Here is a 19,394-nt window from a genome sequence, read left to right on the forward strand (position 1 = left end):
CATAATAAATATGTTACGTAACTACCACACTGGCATCCTCGTCCACTGGTAATAGAAAAAATCGTTTATAAAAATATTTCAATGAAATAGGTATATTACTCTCATTTTGTTATTTTAATTTGCGGAGTAGCATTGTAAGTCATAGGCAAGAAAATAAATCTGTAATGCGGATAACTGGGGATTTACCCGAAATAAAGATCTGCTAAAAAATTAACTCTCTGGTAGTTGTCTATATACCAATTGGGATCTCATTCATAAAATATTATTGCTAGAGTAGAACATCTCCTCCCAGCCTTGTGATTCAATTTGTTTATTATGTTCAATGGTAAACTGGCTGAAAAATTTCGTTGAAAAATCGTAAGCGATTTACAGTAGTTGTGATTATAAATCTAACGTAGTGGAGAAGCATTCCATCGTTTGCTTGCGTATTTAACAGACATTATATTATAAATCGAACCCTGAACAATTTTCTTTTTTGACCTTATAGGTTCTGCTTGAAAAAACTAAACTTTAAAGCTGCCGAGGAGAAGATTCTCAATAATGCAAAGTATGCACAGATAGTCCAAAGGATGAATACGCAACTACACCAAAGGCGATAACGTCGATAAATACTCGCAGTTCCTCACGGAGTGGGGTATTTTCTGAGACAGGCTATCTTTAAGATTAACTTATATTCATCTTAGTTTTCCTGCCTCTCAAACATGGAAAAACATTGACTGTAGACGTTCCCATAGCGACATAATCTTAGGGTAGACTATCATCAATGATAAGGTGAGTCACGGTGTTCCCCTTTATCGATAGATCCAGTTACAATCAACAACACTTAAACATTTAAATATGACTTTATATCGGTTCTGAAATTACCTCTTCCTGTATTGAAATTTCCTGAATCAATTCATAATAAGATACACAAGTGCAGCAACTTTCGAAGCGTATCTAATCTTAATTAGTGTTAATTAACTTATATGTTTATCAAAATCGTAATAAGTCTTATTCATCGTCACATTGCTCAGATATTTTATATGGAAATGTTCTGTACTACAGCCTTTGTAATGTATATTACCTATGCATTACATACATGAGTATATCATGTGAATGCCTTTACTTACGACTGAGTCCGCCTATTTGAGCGCTTACTGTTCAATCTAATTATTCTACGGGTTACTATATGTCTAACGATGGTGAGCGTATTACTCACATTGAATAAACAAAATGAAAAGAAACTGTATGGAACGTATGAGAAGTATTTAAATTGTCACTTTATTCTGTTTCAATTAATTTATCATCATACATGCACGCATACTGTACTTAGTATCGAAGTTCATTTTTCCATAAATACAATTGCGTTTATTTACTTATATAATTTGCCATCTTCATTATATGTGTGTGTTTAAGTAGCTTCTAAATTCCGCATAGTTCTGGGTTAGCATGGGCAAATTACATAAAATAAGAAAAGCATGATTTTTATGCAATTACAATATTTCGTATAATATTATAGTGACCTACACGAATATCGATGAAATTGCTATGTTTAGCTTTGGTTGTCCTGACATGCACAGACTTTTGTTGTTTTATATTGAACATTTTTTTCATTCAGCTATGGAACGTTGGGTTCGAACAGTCGTAACGCTGGCGCCTGAATCACTGCAGCGGTTGTTGTGAAGATTTATATCGATCTTGACATCACGTGTGCGTCAAGAGTGGAAGGAAATCGTGTCATAAATCCCGTAAACAAATGAAGCTCAATATAGAGCACTCCTAAGTATAAATAATATGCAATAGAGCGAAACTGATGGCAAGCCAATACATACCGCCGCATTTAATTACTAATTATTATTATTAATTTAGTAATTTAAGAACAACTCATAAATTGACGAGCGCCGAAAAATGAAATCAATCTGAGGGCAACGGTGCCTCTCATAACATGTAAATGTCACGTATAGGCTTATCTGGTAAGCTGTAAGAAAACCTAAGGCCAATGCATGCCATCCATTATTATTTTTTTAGCTGGCTTGAGTTACACTGATCTACTATAGATTTAGTTTTTCTTCGTCCATCATTCCCCCTTTCAAAACTTACGGTCAGATTGCATGAAGTTTAAAATGTCGTTTATTGGTTTTCATTGAACTTCCACCGCAGACTCCATAGAGTAGTGCCCGGCTTCTAATATGTGATATTTCTAGATTGGCATTGGCTAAATATTTTCGCCGAAAACAAATTTCTTGGTATTTTTTAATGTTTTTATTTCAGGCACTCCACGTTATTAATGGCGGCTACCATTTTGTTAGTTCGGCGGATGCAAACCCTTTGTGTGTCATTTTAAGTCTAGAACAATTGGTTTCATGTCCAAAATAATAGATATGCAAAGATGTGTCAAGTATAAATTAGTTTTAATTTGGAACTCTGTTTTAATTTCAGATATCAAATCGTTGTCACTATATACTTTATTTACCCATATTAGTATAAATGATCTAATACGATATATTATTCAATACAATATTCAATTTCTTCTTACTTGTGGATTAAGCAAACAACGCCTTCGTGCTTCAAAGTATTCACTTGCTTGAATTATGCTGAGCCCTGATTCGGCTACTACACGCTAATTAGAACAAAAAATATATATACGGGGCACATTTTCCCTTTTATTGACATTCTAGACGTTTCACGAACGACATTTAATAGAAAATCTCAATATCACTTGATATAGGTTTCCCAGCAGCAAAGCGTGAGACTATACTAGCTCGGCGTGACATGAAAGGCAAAAATGTGATAATCTTTTTAAGAAAAGCAAAACTCTTAACAACTCGTCTGTTCCCAACTTGAAAGAAGGGATTTTCCATGAGGTTGTGCTGCAGGGCCATATACGCACTTCAGCTCATGAACGAGTCGATACTAGGACGCAGTGTGAGCGATCATAAAATATTCAACGCCGCTTTTTCTTATTGCTACTACTGCTGTCTCCTGAGTGTTTTGCGCCTTTTGAGCGGGGTGGCGGAGTAGGCCCGCCTTTGCTACCTCCCTGCCCAGATGCCGCTGATTCGTCTTCTGGGTCTTCTTTGGCAGGTAGCCAAATGGCAGCAGCTATGCAAACAGCCTGGAAAATTGCACCTGAAAGTTGACCGTATTGAATTATGTAATGTTACGTGTACGGTTTTCCTCCATAATTAAAAATTGGTAAATGATGAAAATAATGACTGGATATTTCCTGGAAATGATCAATGGTGATTAAAAACTTAAATACTTAATAAGAAGTTGATAACTATTGTCCCATTGTACAAGAGGTCATAGCGCGTATTGTTGTTATTGAAAAGCTTATTGTACCCCTTTCAAATCTCCTTCATTTGTAGTGTGGTTTCAAATAAAGATCGAGTTGTCTCATCATCAGAGATCAGCCGCTACACAATCTGTGTAGCTCACTGTAGGCTAAAACCATTAATGTTTTCAGCCTTTCGATGTATAAACCTTGGTCATACCAATGTTTTCTTAAAGTTATTATTATTCCTTAATCAGCTATTTAACTATTAATTTTCTAAACATAGCTGGATAAAAAGCTGTCGTATGAGGGTAGCTTATTAGCAATGCCAGAATGTACGCTTGCTATGTGCCATAGACGGCATCCTTAGGACCACTTTAATTACTTACGTCGGTTCCTGAACGGACTGTACTTCGGTCCAAGTATCGAATGCGTACAACTTCATTTTATACAAATGAAATGGTTTATCAAAGATTGTGTCGAAATTCTTGCGACATTAGTGTGTTTGTGATCTGCGGCATTGAAACGCGTATTACAAATATATTGGATTGTCGAAAAACTAGTGACTGAAAATTAAGGCATTTTTTATATTTTTAAAATTAAACTCAGTATGCGCCATTTTAATCGATGACCTTACGCATTTTTTGGTAACACTATAATTCCACTACTGTAGAACTTATATTAATATATCTGAGAGAAAAATTGTGACAAAGTGATTTTAGCGTCTACCCATTGAAACTAAGTGATCATCATTAGGGGAATCCTGCAGAGACTAAGATAGGTAATAATAGTCCGATGGTGCATGATCTGAGTTACACGGTAGATGCACTGAAATTTCGCAACTCAAAAAAAGAACTTTTTCCACCTTTGTCTCATAGCTAAAGGTATATGCGGAAGACGTCACCTTTTTTATTCGCTAGTTCCAAATGATTTTTCTAAGAGTTCCTCATAATCTCGTTAGTTGGTGACAGTAGAGGCCAGACTTAATCGTTTTGCCAGGCAGCATCAACTCACAATGCATGGTTCTTTTCCAATCACACTAAATAGGCAGCATCGTTTTCTCTGGCTTAAAACTGTTTAATGGCAGATGTTTAGATCCCTGACCATATAATAGCTACTCACGTACCGGTCTTGTTTCATTTAATCAACAACTCTGTCAAATTGTTATTAATCGATCAGTACGAAGGACATATTTCATACTGAAATTCCCAGAACGAAAGCGACAGAACTATCCTTGAGCAAGTTCTTCCGATAATGCACCTTGACTACACACAGCACACATTTTCCACAGGCCTAACCAGAATTTGTGTCTTTATCGCAATAAGATTATAATATATACAGCGAATTTCCCAGGAATTTAATCACCCAGGCGTTCTGTATTACGACTAAAAACCGATTTATATATTTGTATACATACATATAGATTTATATATTTAATTTATATACTCCCCAATCTCAGCTTTCAAATGACACCGACGCCGACGGTGCAACTCGTAAACTCGTAAACTTAATTATCTAAGTGATTTAGATAAAAAAAAAAATGGTTAGTACCTATTGAAACCTAATAATCAAATTAGTTACCTCATTATGAATTATTTTGCAGAAAATCATATTTTATCCAGCCCAGAAAATTATTTACGAAAGTCTGAAAACTAATGAGCTTCAGCTGGAGATCCAATCCCCAGTTATGAGCTCGTCGATGTATGATGGCCTTGGCTAGCTTACTTCCCTACGTTAACTCGCTGTGTCGTTATGTGTAACGTGACTTTCGCAATCACATTTATGTGCAGCTCACATAATCTGTTGCTCAATAAAAATAGCTGTTTTAATCATCTCATACATGTTCACGGTTGACTTAATTTAAATCAAAAGTAACTAAAAATGCTTGTACAGTCTAACATCTTATAAAGTAGTTTTCTATTCGTGGTCATATCTGAAAGATGTTTAATTTCTTACAAATTTACACTAGCATGAATGCTACACGAAACTATAGCTGTTGGAAACGTTAACAAACATGTAAAAAGAAATTGAGAACTAACGATTTAAAATTAATTGTCAACATACAGTATGCTATTTTAAGTATGCCATTTTTTTTCTAAATAGTAAGTTTTGTAAAGTAACTGATTCTCTACTCTAAAACAAATTACTTATTACTACGTCATTATTTTAAATCAAGCACTAGATATGCGACAGTCTTAATCGGCTAAAGACAGTTATTATGTACCATAGTTAATAATAATAATAAGTTATTAATAATAAGAACATAAGTAATAAGTCAAATGTTCTAAATAATCTAGTCCTGGCTGGATTTGTTCACTAACCGAAAAATAGTCCATAGCGTAAAACTTCGTCGATGATGTACTCCGACGTCGACAAAGGCTCCAACAAATCGGCCATCCTACTTGCTGCGATTCGTAACTTTTATCTCCTATATTATACAGCTTATTTACACCTCATAAATCTCCCGGTTTCAATAAGTTATCCGGACCGAACTATTAGCTGATTTCAGCACAACCTTGACTGATCTGGAGGAAACCTATTAACAACAACACCATCACCTTGATTTCCTTTTATGGTGTTTTTCGAGAAACAGCTGTTCGGTGACTTTCGTCGCCGCTCAGGCTCGTTCGGAGACGCGGCATAATCTAGAATGCCGTTGCTACGCTTTGTGATGATGGAACGATACGATTAATATGCTTTTTACCTGAATACGTATGTTTTGATGTCAAGTAGCCGCATTTACACCCAAAGCGTGCTGACCTCGGGTATTATCGACAGGAGTAATTCGAAGCGTGTACTTAAACTCAGTCGTCAGAGATCAGGCGACGCTGGATTGTCATTTCGCGCACGAAAACAACCTGTCCTATATCGAGTAAAAGATAGAGTCCGCAACGGTGTTTACAGACCGCCTCACAGATACGAACCAGCAACTAGTGCCATTGCCCAAACATTTTTTTTATTCGTCAATATGATTTTGCATTTTGTGGGATCACGGATGTACTCTACTATTTAGTATGGAGAGAATGCTAACTGCACAACATGACAAGCAGCCTTTATCTACTGAACAGCAAGCTGTCAACGTTTTGACACGTTGCTTGCAGGGAGCTTATTGCAGATACCAGAGTCAGCTTACCGGTGAATGACAAGAGAACGTCTGCTGGGTGAGTGCCAACAAATCACTAGTGGTGATGTGAATTGCGGGACAGAGAGTGCTGGTAGCGCAGCAATTATCGAGTCGACTAGGTTGCGTCCGGTTTTACCGGATTTTAGGTACCGAAGGAGTAGAATAGCTGTGTGTCATTTCGGGCTACGAAGAGTCCGTACCCCCAGTTAAGATGCTGGACGTGGGCTCAAAATACGTCGGCTCGAAGTATGTCGGAGCGGCGTCACTTTTACGTTTTTGTGTGCTGGTAATGGCATGTATAGTGGGCTTCGCCTCCCGATTATTCGCCGTCATTCGCTTCGAGTCGATTATCCACGAATTCGATCCGTGGTTCAACTATCGTGCGACGCATTATATGGTCCAGCATGGATTTTATAAATTCCTCAACTGGTTCGACGAACGTGCGTGGTACCCGCTTGGCAGGATTGTCGGTGGAACGGTGTATCCCGGGCTGATGCTGACCTCGGGTCTGATTCATTACGTACTCTCGTTACTTAACATTCCTGTTCACATTCGGGACATCTGTGTGTTTCTGGCGCCGATCTTTAGTGGTCTCACCGCCTTGGCCACATATTTTCTCACTAAGGAGCTGTGGGACGAAGCTGCCGGACTCTTCGCTGCGTGCTTCATTGCAATTGTACCCGGCTATATCTCACGTTCGGTGGCCGGTTCTTACGATAATGAAGGTATTGCTATCTTCGCTTTGATGTTCACCTACTACCTGTGGATTAGGTCAGTAAAAACCGGCGGTATCCTGTGGTCAATGATGACAGCATTATCATATTTCTACATGGTGTCCGCATGGGGCGGGTACGTGTTTATCATCAACCTCATTCCTCTTCACGTGTTCACGCTGTTGCTGATGAATCGTTTCTCGCAGCGTATTTACGTAGCCTATACGACATTCTTTATTATGGGGCTGCTATTCTCAATGCAAGTCCCCTTTGTCGGCTTCCAGCCGGTGCGTACATCGGAGCACATGGCATCGATCGGAGTGTTTGGCCTATTGAACGCTGTCGCCTTTCTTAAGTACCTGCAGGGTTACTTCAGCAACCGCGAAATGAAAGCTCTCATCATCGGCTCTATCGTTATCCTTACCTTTGGAGGCCTTATGCTTGTCAGTTTACTTACATGGGCTGGCTATGTTGCCCCCTGGTCGGGTCGTTTCTATTCACTGTGGGATACCGGTTACGCCAAGATTCATATACCCATCATTGCGTCTGTTTCTGAACACCAACCGACAACGTGGTTCTCTTTCTTTTTTGATCTTCACGTACTCGTCGCAGTGTTTCCAGTCGGCCTCTGGTACTGCGTGAAATATACAAATGACGAACGGGTCTTCATTGTTCTATATGCGGTCACGGCAGTCTATTTTGCTGGAGTAATGGTCCGTCTCATGCTGACGCTAACGCCGTGCGTCTGTGTGCTTGCCGCTATTGCGTTTTCGCACACGTTTAAGCTCTACCTCGTAGAAGATGATATGGTGGGACAAACAAATATTGGATCCTCTTCCACACCCGACAAGAACTCGTCGGGAGACAAGAAGAAGCTTAAAGCGTTTCGCAAGAGGGACTTGTCGGGCGCTTCTGATGTGCCTTCGCCCAGCTCACCGTTAGGCACTAATAAGCGAATGTTTGTCGTGCTAGCCTTGCTTATGGTGCTTATGCTCTTCGCCGTACATTGCACGTGGGTCACAAGTAACGCCTACTCGTCGCCATCGATTGTGCTTTCTTCGTATTCAGGCGATGGCACTCGTGTTATTTTGGACGATTTCCGTGAAGCCTATTACTGGCTGGCGCAGAATACTCGCGATGAGGCCCGAGTCATGAGCTGGTGGGACTACGGTTATCAGATAGCAGGGATGGCGAATCGGACAACATTAGTAGATAACAACACTTGGAACAATTCGCACATCGCTTTGGTTGGAAAGGCCATGTCTTCGAACGAGAGCGCAGCCTACGAGATTATGAAGGAGCTTGATGTCGACTATGTGCTCGTCATCTTCGGCGGCGTAATTGGTTATTCAGGTGACGATATTAACAAATTCCTTTGGATGGTGCGTATTGCCGGCGGGGAACATCCTCAAGAGATTCGTGAATCAGACTATTTCAATGCCAAAAGTGAATTCCGAGTCGATACGGAAGGATCTCCAACCCTCCTCAACTGCCTTATGTACAAGCTGTCATACTTCCGATTCGGCGAAATGCAGCTCGATCGGCGAGCTCCGGCCGGTTACGATAGAACGCGTAACACGGAAATCGGCAACAAGGACATTCGGTTGGAGCATTTAGAAGAGGCTTACACAACTGAACATTGGCTTGTACGAATCTACAGAGTAAAAAAGGAAGCCAATAGGCCACGGGTGCCCTATGCACAACGGGTGGCCCGTCCTAAAAATGTCTACGTTTCGAGGAAGACGTCCTGGAGAAGGACAGGTTCCATCAAAGATAAATCGGGTGAAAAAGTTTAAGCAAGTAAAACATGTTAATAGAGAGTAGCCCATACGATACACACAGATGTCGCCCATAGTTCAACACAGACACTCATTATAAACAAACAGCAGAAATACCTACATTTTTATATACCACAAGAACACAGAGAACATATATAAACACTAACATAAAAAGTACGCGTGAGGTACAAGTGAAAAGTACTTGTGCATCCGAATATTGTTAGATAAAAAAAACATCTCATTTATGTAATTTTTAAGACTAAATTATATGTATACCATTTCATTAAAAAAATGTGTGTAAAAGAAACAGCTTGTCTTGTTTAGAGGAATCATCAATTGGGGCATTTACCATAATGGAAAAATGGGTGCCATTTATAAACCTAAGCTAATACTGAATTTTGGGATAGATGTGTTATGATATGTGAGTAGTGCTTGCTCGTTGCCTTTGAACAATAAAAATCGTTTCAAGGTCAACTGCAGAGAAAACTTAAACTATCGAGGACAGTCTAGATAAGGCGTTTTCTGACGAAGCTGCTTAGACGAATCTATTAACATTTTTCGAATTACAAATTTTCGCAAGCCAGAATATTTTGTTGGAACATTAGTTTTTAGTTTGGTTATGTGGTTGATCATGAAAGTGAAATATAATTATTTGGTACGATGGCTTGGAATGTGGCACTTGGGTCGCGGCTTAAGCCCTATTATGGACATCATGTGCTATTCATTAGAAAAATTTACACTTGTCGCGTTACTAGTCGTTAACTAATCGTAGTTAAAGCGATAAGCAAATAGGTAAGCAAGTACGGGGAAAAGATAAGACTTAACAGATGATGAAATGCCTTAGCCAGTACTGAAATGTCACCCTGCTGGAATATTGATGAAGTTAGTTTTTCATACTCAAATTCATTTTATATTACCATCAGTGCTAAATGTAGTGAAAGAAACCTGAAAATAGCAGTCTCATAACTGCAGCCGATGCTTTCCCTAGGTAGAACTCCCTCTATTAACTTAGTAAGGGAAGACGGGACGGCAACGATAATACATAATATGACAAACAAATATCTATCGAAGGTAGAAGAAATGCTACTCTATTATTATTTTACATTAGTTATCTGCAGACACATATTTAATGTGTTTGTAGATAACTAACGTAAAATAATAATTATTAGTGAATTATCTTTAATATTTGTGACAAAACCAATGGTTATCGTGCAAGATCGTTGTTACAGATTTATCAGGATTTACTCAACACTCCGCCTGTGTGGGTCCTAATTGACTGATGCCAACGTATTTTGTATAATATATAACCGTACGTATGTTCAGTATTCTAATGCGCTATAGTATATACTGATAGGCTCCAAGATACTGGAATTTTACTGATCTTTAATTCGCTTTATGAATGCGAAATAACTATAATAGCGCCAGTAATATATACATTAGTTTCGTTTTAAGAACATACTTGGCCATTTTTTAGAAAGCCTACAATTTTTCCGGCTTTTTTTACTAGGCGTATATGTAGGTAAATGTAATCTAGCACTCAGCTGCGTCGAATGCCGCTTATGTTTAATAGACGTATGTAAGTCGTACCTAAGCGGCAGAGGCAATTCTTAACAGGGAAGCTAGGGTTAATTGATAATTTAGGGTTGGATAAGCCCCCCCCGCCCCCCTCATTGATATTAAAGATATCTTATGGTTGGGCACACACTTTGTTTCGTGCTGGGAGCCAGCCGTCTGATGGAATACCGGACGTAAAACTACAGAAGGCTCAACAAGCCAATAAATTGTGATACATTTGTGTTAAATAGACCCAGATTTATGTGTTTAGTACTGTTGTTATTAATGGGGCGAAGGTGCCACAGCGGTAAAATTTAAGTAACCCACCTTTTACGAAAGACGTGTTGATCAATGTTTGATTTAAAAAATGATCAAAATATGTAAATAGTATATATGTGATACATGCAATGCGCTTCCTTTTCCATTTTCGCGAACAGACAATTATTTCTTACTGAACCTTACAATACTCGGCTTTCTTTATTATTCGAATGAAGAAATTGGTCAAACTAAGATGACCACAAGTAAGTTCTAAAGGAAAATGCTGCCCCTACTCTAAAACATGAAAAATAATGAAAGCACCGATATATTGTTAAACATTTCAGCCTAAAAGCAACAAAAATCATAGAAACGGGATAGAGTGTTGTAAAAACATAATTATATCAAGAGTTGATGCCATCGTAAATGTGAGAATCAATCGAATATATCAAAAAACGAATTATTTTTTTGAGTTGCGCTTGATCCATTGAGATAACTCCTGAGCTAATACATCTGAGCTAACCTACATTCTTAGTGTCCTTTTGTTATTAACTTGCTAGGTAATACTTGAAATAGACGTTTGTTTGACCTCTCCAAAAATATGCAAAAAGTAATCGACTGACATGGGATACAAGGTTTTAATTTGCAATGAGAGAAAATAGGTTTTTCTACAAATGCGCACTTTTCCTTGTTTTATATATTATAACAATTTTACTAAGAATAAGCAATAATGGCAGGTTTACATTACATCATAATAATAGTAATAATGCCGATAATAGCAGGTCTCCAGTGTAATCTAGTGAATGAGCTATAAACGTAAAACAGATTTTATTCCGATCTCTGTTTCACAAGTTGTTGGCCAATGATCCTGTTCGATCCATTTAGTATGAAAAGGCTCTTTTTAATGATACTGTAGAAATAAGAGATCTAACATTACCTAGAAAGGTACACATGTGCATTTTACGTGTAATTTCAAGTCTTTTCGTTGAGAGCTTATTATTGCTCTGCACATCATAACACAGAGTCAGCTTTATTCAAGCCACAAAGCCTGTTACGTATTTCATACCTAATATCAAACACATCCGTCGTATAAGCTTCGGAAAACAACTTTGTATTCCTGCGGAGGAGTCGACCTTCTGCGAACGGCTCGAACGCGTGCAGCGGCGACGTTGTTATACTAAGCAGTGTGCAAATGAGCACAAAATATTCCATGTATGGTGCACATTGATTTTTGTAGTAAAACGACAATTACTTCTGACTAAGAATTGACCAGTCAGCTGAAAGAGCCAAAGTAACACACATCACTCCTAAACAAAAAGGTGTAATCAGTCAGTTAATACCGATTTGTGTTTTGGGTTGTCAGCGGCGCTTAAGAATGTCAACTGAGTCTACGAAGACGCTGGGAGAAACTGTGGATACGCTAACTTTGAACTTCGAAGAACTTGAAATTAAGCATAAAAAAGAACGTAAGGACCTTCAAGCAAGCATAATGCAACTTAAAAAAGCAGTGCCAAAGGTAACTACAATAACTATAGCTACAATGATATGCATATCTTACAAAATAATCATGCATCCTCTTGACCACACTTTTCTATTTTAATAAGTCATTTGGGGCATATTTTTACTAAACTTTCGCACTTTTCTACTCTGCGTCATATAAGGCTTCCATTTCGGCAAACAAAATAGCGGAGATCACGGAGAGCAAGCGTTGAGTTTGTCGATTTCTACTCGACGCTCCTTAGATTTTCGAGTTCTGAGAATTTAATTTAAAGATTAAATTTTAATGATTTAAAGAAAAAATAAGCTAAAGGTAAGAGAAGCTTTTGAAAGCTTTCTTAAAGATGAGACATTGCAAATATCATTTTTCAAACACGAAATGAAACTGAGTGGGTGCCTTATAAGCTGTAGCACACTCGCCAAGAAGTTTGTTATGTCACGAAGTAAAACCGAGTTGAAATCACCGGTTGGTGTTCGGACGTGTATTTCTTTTCAATTGATGTGCATATAAAAACACCGTTAAAGTGAAATAAAGTACTCCTAGGAGGTGTGATTCGAGACACCCGAGGCATTTGGGGCAAGCGTTCCAGCCGCTTCATATTTTTTGCGTCAAAATTATAACCATATTCGCACTATAGTTTCGTAGTATTATATTCATATTATGTTCTGTAGTAGTCCACATCATAAATTAATCGAACTGGGAAATTTAGCACACTTTTTCTCAAAGCATGGACTTGATCGGGTATTTTCGCCATTCTGATTCGCAATATAAGTAGCACTGAGCTAACCCCTGCATGTCATAACGCTGTTAGTATCTCTGTTTACTCTTCCTTGCTTTCATTCTTTGCAGTTTATTATAGAAAAAGCCCGAAATCGTTACCATAACTGACACGTTAGGGAGATGACGGAACGTACTCTTTCCGTGGTACCCAGTATATTTCATCAATCAACGTATGTTATCAGTCAATACGGACTTCGGAGAAATGTGGTGGCGAATTTACCTCTTGGCTTCAAAATGGATATTGAGTGACAATTGTATCAACTCACCCACCTTCCCATATATATATATATATATGTATGTATAAAATGCGTCTATATCAATTTTTTACAATTCTAAGCACGAGATTCGTCCTTTCTAGGGTGATAAGAAACGTTTAAAAGAAACGCAGCAACGTATAACTCAGATGGAAGCTGATTTTGAGAAAAAATGCCAGGAGGAAATACAGCAGATCCAAGCTCAAGAGAAAATTAACTGCCCAACTGGTCCTGCCGAAAATGGCGATGTTGAGGACGGCGATGAAGACGTCTATAATGGAGGTGATACAGGCGTGCGTAAAATCTCCAAAGCTGAAAAGAGACGGGAGAAAAAAAGGCTTATGGTTTGTCTTTTTCGTTCATGTTGATTTTACACGATTATGGTTGTTTGTGCGGCTCTGTTTAGACATCATTTAGAATCTTATACATTCATAATAATTTGATTAAATCCAGGCAGGAACTATTCCTTATAATGCTCAGGACACCGTTATTCATTTATAAAGCCTAACCTCATTTTCTCCTCATTTCAAGACTCCCTTGTGATAAAGGTTGCATTTTTTTGTTCTGGGTAGGAATTGGAACGGAATCGTCGAATTGCAGAGGAAGAAAAACAAAGTGAGGGTCGACCGCGAGCCATTGAAGATCAACTTCTTAAAAAAAAATTGGCTGAGAAAAAAATGCGTATCCATCAGATTGCCGCTGATGGAAACTGCCTTTTCAGTGCTGTTGCTCACCAGCTTTTGACGCGGTACGGTGAGACTATATCTGTTATGGAGGTGGGTACTGTAAGGTTACATAATGCAAAAATGCGAAAAAAATTACTTCGTCTCATTACTGTTCATCTACTCATATCGTTCTGTTACGAATAGGTTTATTGATGCACACACATGTCAGATTTTCACTCGAAGCTAGGGTGTATATAGGGAAGAGTAAAACAACGCTAATATACACTATATGCCTCACCTTCAGCTAGTAAATCTATTTTGCTAACTTTTGCTTTCCGTTTGCTGATTATTTTCTTATAAATAATAAGTATTTAGCTACTTAAAGATCATGTAGGGATGTGACTTATTCCAACTTGTATTCGTTGAGTACTTGTAGTGCTTCGTTCAACATATTTCAGCTCTAGGCAATTAATTGTCCTTGTTGTTGCTGTCAATTTGTTTTAGGTGCGGCGCAGATGTGTTCATCACTTACGCCAAAATCGTGAGGATTTTGAACCGTTCCTTGAGGAATCAGTGGATTTCGACGAATATTGCTCTAAGATGGAGACTGACCCATCACGATGGGGAGGCAATCTTGAGTTACGGGCAATTAGTCAGGAAATGGAACTTCTGATCACCGTGTACCAAGCGCAGGCACCTCCCTTTGAATTTGGAAATGGTCCTGATACTGAAAGCAATAGCGAAAAACGCCACTTGCGCCTCAGTTACCACCATCATCTAATTTGGACTGGTGCACACTATAATTCAGTCGTTGACATGCGACCCGATGAAACTGACGGAGAGTCTGTTAGCTAAGAGCGACACGAATCAAATAATGGGACAGCAATCGTAACAACTGACTCGTTCGAATTATGATACAAGTCATCTAGAGCTAACTTACTTACCTCGCGTGAGATGTTTGCCGTTGAATGATATTCTCAACAGCTGGGTATCTCATACTTATGCCTCAAAGCAGTGTCCCAAACGGGTTCTGTTTGTCACGATCAAAAGCATACTGACACCATTTTTGTTACTAAAACGAATATTATACAATATTTGCCATGTTACAGCGTTAACTAACAAAAACGCTGAAGCAGTTACGAACATGTGGCATAAGCTGCTCGGTTTGTTGCGATGTATAGGCAGAAAATTTTGCCAATGTATGATATATAAAGCAGCCTACTAATTTAAGGTTTTTTTTTTATATTGTGTACATATTTCTCTCCCCCCCCTCTCTCTCTCCCTCTCTCTCTCTCTCTCTCTCTCTATATATATATATATATATATATATATATATATATATATATATATTAGGATTGTCGGAAAAAACTACTGACAGGGTGTTTAAGCCAAAATTGAAACAAATATTTTTTACATTTTAAAGAAATATTACTAAACTAGTTAGGCGATTTATAATCAATGACCTTTTGCCATTGCTCAGGCAACACTGCAATCCTAGCACTATGAAACTTCTGTGGTTCCTGGGCTTATATATATAAGAAGTGATTTTTACATGCCTTTATTAACGCAACTAAGAAAGTTCTTCTGAGACTGAAATAGGTAATAGTATAATGCAAGACACGGGCTATGGCGAATGCAATAAAACTTGTCATCTAAGTTCTCTCAATTTTTTTACCGAATAGCTAAAAATATATGGGGTCTGGCATTGTCATGGTAAAAGATGACGCTCTTTCACTAATTCCGGTTCATTTTTTTAATATCCTGTTGTAAATTTGTTAGTTATTGACCGTATTGTCCAAATAGATCGTCTCGCCAGTAACTCATAATGCACGATTTTTTTAACCGCACCAAATACGTAGCATTACCTTTTTCGCATTAGTCTAAGCTTTGTTAGAGACTGTGGAGCACTTTTTTTGTTATGTGCACCCTATTGACTCGATTTCGTTGGGTTTCCGTAGTATTTTGTGGATGAAAATATGGATAAAATAAATTATCTTGCGTCAATTTGAGTAGGATCTATGTATGATATTTTTTCTTTGTAACTAAATGTTCAGTATTATTAATGTTTTACATGACATACTGGGGATAACGATAAACTATTAATTTACAAATTCTAACGAACAGTTGATTCGATGTGTGGCGTATTTTCTAAGTTGAGGCTCCTAAATCGTTCAGTGTCATCGCTTTTCTTTCAAAATTCTTATGTTCAACATATCTCCACGAAAAGAGACTACTGACGTTAGGTATGGGGCACAAGGTATTCTGTGAGATCACATGGTTTGCACCATCTGTTTGGAAAATTCTTTTATGTCCTTAAATTACAATGATTTTTCCAAACAATAGCCCTTAGAAACTGTGCATCCTGCCTACATTTTTCAAACACCACTCGCTAAATTGTTTTCTTCGGTCTGGGTCATCTTCATTGACATCATATACCATTATCGAATGTAATCTTTTTATTTGCAGTATCTTAAAATGCGATAGACACCTAATTTGCGGATGTTAAGCTCACGGCTTGAGTGTCCAGTGGTTTCTGAGATGTTTCGCTATCATTTTCCGATTCTTACTTTTTAAAGCTTTTTGATGTTCTTGGTCTTTCGGAACGTGCCACGAGCATCCGCACAGTTCCATCCACCTTAAACGTTTTTCTTTTCAATTGATTGTGAGTGACGAAGATGGTTCTGTTCGAAACGGCCTGCGATATTTTATTTGCATTTTTGTGAAATTATGTACTTCTAATAGCATCTTTACCTTTTATACCTTTTTTGCGTAGGTTGAAGACTCAATATCTGTGAACTTTAGTAGAAATATTATAGCTAGTTTGCAACAAAAAAAAATGTGTGCCTCTCATTACTAAGCTCAGCGTGAATCATGTTTGACAAGTTAGACAATCACTTTATTAGCGACTCTGCCACTGACATATTTTACACTATATGTGTGATCAAAAAAGTTTATAACGGGAAAGCTGGTATCCTGCATTAGGGTTCGTTTTAGGAATGTTGAGAAGGGTCTCTAAGAACTACATCTATTGAAGGCAAAATACGTCCGACTTAGCTAGGCTTGCCAAGTCAGTGTAGGTTTATTACTTACATGTCGTCATGAAGGTTGCCAACATTCTATTGCATTATCACTATTCTTGTAACCTATTCTTGTATTTACTATTCTTGTAATCTGCGACCTCTTAACTTGAATGCCCACACAATAAGGTCCTTAGGAAGAACAAAAGGCGAAGGGGCTGTCACTAATGCTGCTAGCCCTTCAGACAACGCAATTAGTGCGGCCGTAGGATTGGGCAACTGTAGTTGCCTTTGAAGTCATTAAATGCAGGGATGGAAAGCATATTTATTGTTCGGGCTGACCACTGTTATATATTTAGGATGTCACTAATTACCTATATTTATTCATCGAATGACGTTAAATGTTTGAGTAAAAGTGACTATACTAAATTACCTTGTTTAAGTTCACTGAAATAACAAGTATCTGACTCTAGATACTAGTAGCCATTGACATCACAGATCTGGCGGCAGGTCATGCTTACAGCCCTTAAGAAGACTTAAAGAGACGAAATGTCAGAATGGCAATTGGCGCTCAGGATCCTGAAGGTTTTCAAAACCGACTCTTCCAGAATCAGGGTACGCGGGCTACACAAACGATGAAACAGATCCTACTAGTGATACTATTACTAGAATAACAGCAGCGAAGAAGCTCTATTATCTGGGAGCTTCATGATAAGCTTGCTAAGTTCTCGTACTATCCCGCAAATATGTTCGAAAGCTGGTATACCAAATACAAATACACGCTCGCCAAAAATGATCGTACCGTAACAGAAGAAGACAAAATCTAATTTTTGACTCGTTTGTTTCAATCACTACCGTTGACATAGACTCCAGCACAAATGGATCTTGGCAGTACGACAGTTTTTTGGTCGTAACCGGTCGTCAAGTTTGCGTCAAGGATACGTATTCTTGAAGGTGACATGTGAGAACTGTTCTAGCTCTACTTTCGATGGGTATACCTGTAAAATATCAAATGCCAGAAATTTCGGCAATCTTTGAGAACCCACTTGAATGTTTTACATGAGTCTTCGGTTTATTAAAACCTGAATACGAAGACAGGTAGTTCTGACGTGCTTGACGAAAAAGCGAACACTACCGTCGCAACACGTAGAACGTTACGCTAACAGTGCACACAATAAACAACGCGTTTTGATTAAAACCTCCAATCCATGGGATGCGGTGCATTACACTGGATAGTAGTGCCCCTTTTTCAGATTATAATAAGGTTGCCATAAAAGAAAAATACTGTTTTGCGGAAAGCATACATGATTTAGAGGATTAAACAGTAAGATCAATAGCAGGTCTTCTCATGAAAATGCGCGTAGATCCAACATCTCTAAACGTGCAATTGAAGGGGTCTACTACGAAGCTCAGAAGGATCTGGTAACGCGGCGGCAGATTTTATTAACCGGAATCTAAATACTAAACTGTAAACAATAATTGTAGGCTTTCTACTTCTATTTTTATACAATGTATACAGTACATATACAGAACAAGAATATAAGATATCAGATCCAATGTTACTGAAATAAATGAAACATCGAATTAATTCCCACTATTATCTTGAAATCACTCACTACGTGCAGCCAACATCCAGAAATTTAATTGCTTGGGAGATTTCAAACTACGCGGCGAATACTAACGAAACCATCGCAATGTTGTTATTATACTCTACCAGTCTTAGACAATTCTTGAACGTTAAAGGTATAAGAATATGATGGTCGAGAGTATCCGAAGCTCCACTTAAACTACAAAAGCAGTGGTTTTTAGAGAAACTGGTTCTTAAGAAAATCAGTCCTTAAAAAAAAACAGAGAATTTGGTAAGCAATCTAAAACAGGTATACCCCCAGCATTTCCGCTATGGGCGAATCGAGACGAGTTTCATACCATATTTTTCGTCAGGTAGTGAATGAAATACTTAAAACTGGCATTCGTAGCAAATCATAGCGGGTCACTTATTCAGGTGATTTGTCAGTAAGTTTAGAAACCATTCTACTTGTTAGTGTCTCACTAACTCAGAACAAGATTCTAGTTCTATATACTGTAAAAAGTAAGTGTGGTAACTTTTATAATATAATAAGTGATCTAACCACCAATTGACCAATCACCATTGTTAAGAACTAACTATGGTATTTCTACTTAAAAAAGGACAATCACAAAACATGTGCTATGCCTTTTTAGAAATTTCCAAATCATCAAACGCGAATATTCCTTGAAAGGTCCTTAAGCAAAATATCTATATAATCAATAATTGTGTCCATCAGACTAAACAAGTTTGGTCATACTGCTGAGAACCTAGCATACTAGATTTTCATCGTTTAAACAAGAGTAATAATAATGCTCATTTTTTGTCAAAAAGGTAAGCGAACTCTGAGTATGCTCTATCATTTATGTTGTACATCATGTCCACATTCAAGAATGAAGACAGGCGTCATCATCAAAATAATCACATAATCATATATAT

The 19,394-nt window shown here is 38.0% G+C and overlaps 3 protein-coding genes across 5 annotated transcripts; 2 read left to right on the forward strand and 1 right to left on the reverse strand.

Annotated features, from left to right (window-relative positions):
* Positions 1-2,618: 2,618 nt before the first annotated feature.
* Positions 2,619-6,038, reverse strand: LOC111244255 (uncharacterized). The gene is made up of 2 exons (XM_022791130.2): positions 5,575-6,038; positions 2,619-3,108 (listed from the first exon to the last, which is right to left on the reverse strand). The coding sequence occupies exons 1-2, from the start codon at positions 5,648-5,650 to the stop codon at positions 2,924-2,926; spliced, it is 261 nt and encodes an 86-aa protein (XP_022646865.1). The 5' UTR covers positions 5,651-6,038; the 3' UTR covers positions 2,619-2,923.
* Positions 6,039-6,253: 215 nt separating this feature from the next.
* LOC111244254 (deubiquitinase OTUD6B) lies at positions 6,254-15,530 on the forward strand. Of its 3 annotated transcripts, none has more exons than XM_022791126.2 (5): positions 6,254-6,414; positions 12,041-12,193; positions 13,314-13,553; positions 13,782-13,985; positions 14,379-15,530. In XM_022791126.2, exons 2-5 carry the CDS (start codon positions 12,053-12,055, stop codon positions 14,727-14,729), a joined length of 936 nt encoding a protein of 311 aa, XP_022646861.1. In that variant the 5' UTR covers positions 6,254-6,414; positions 12,041-12,052; the 3' UTR covers positions 14,730-15,530. The 3 variants fall into 3 exon arrangements, with proteins under 3 accessions (XP_022646861.1, XP_022646862.1, XP_022646864.1); XM_022791127.2 differs by lacking the exon at positions 6,254-6,414 and adding an exon at positions 10,248-11,889; XM_022791129.2 differs by lacking the exons at positions 6,254-6,414; positions 12,041-12,193 and adding an exon at positions 13,025-13,125.
* Stt3B (catalytic subunit 3B of the oligosaccharyltransferase complex) lies at positions 6,421-9,175 on the forward strand. Its single transcript, XM_022791124.2, has one exon. It carries the CDS (start codon positions 6,589-6,591, stop codon positions 8,884-8,886), a length of 2,298 nt encoding a protein of 765 aa, XP_022646859.1. The 5' UTR covers positions 6,421-6,588; the 3' UTR covers positions 8,887-9,175.
* Positions 15,531-19,394: the final 3,864 nt, after the last annotated feature.

Source organism: Varroa destructor, unplaced genomic scaffold (genome assembly GCF_002443255.2).
Source record: "Varroa destructor unplaced genomic scaffold, Vdes_3.0 BEIS01000002.1, whole genome shotgun sequence".
NCBI lineage: Eukaryota > Metazoa > Arthropoda > Arachnida > Mesostigmata > Varroidae > Varroa > Varroa destructor.

Coding starts and splice junctions, on each gene's coding strand:
- LOC111244255 (XM_022791130.2), bottom strand. CDS start 5,650: ATGGCCGATTTGTTGGAGCCTTTGTCGACGTCGGAGTACATCATCGAC. Junction 3,109..5,574: donor ACGCTATGGACTATTTTTCG/GTTAGTGAACAA, acceptor GTCAACTTTCAG/GTGCAATTTTCCAGGCTGTT.
- Stt3B (XM_022791124.2), top strand. CDS start 6,589: ATGCTGGACGTGGGCTCAAAATACGTCGGCTCGAAGTATGTCGGAGCG.
- LOC111244254 (XM_022791126.2), top strand. CDS start 12,053: ATGTCAACTGAGTCTACGAAGACGCTGGGAGAAACTGTGGATACGCTA. Junction 12,194..13,313: donor TTAAAAAAGCAGTGCCAAAG/GTAACTACAATA, acceptor CGTCCTTTCTAG/GGTGATAAGAAACGTTTAAA. Junction 13,986..14,378: donor AGACTATATCTGTTATGGAG/GTGGGTACTGTA, acceptor AATTTGTTTTAG/GTGCGGCGCAGATGTGTTCA.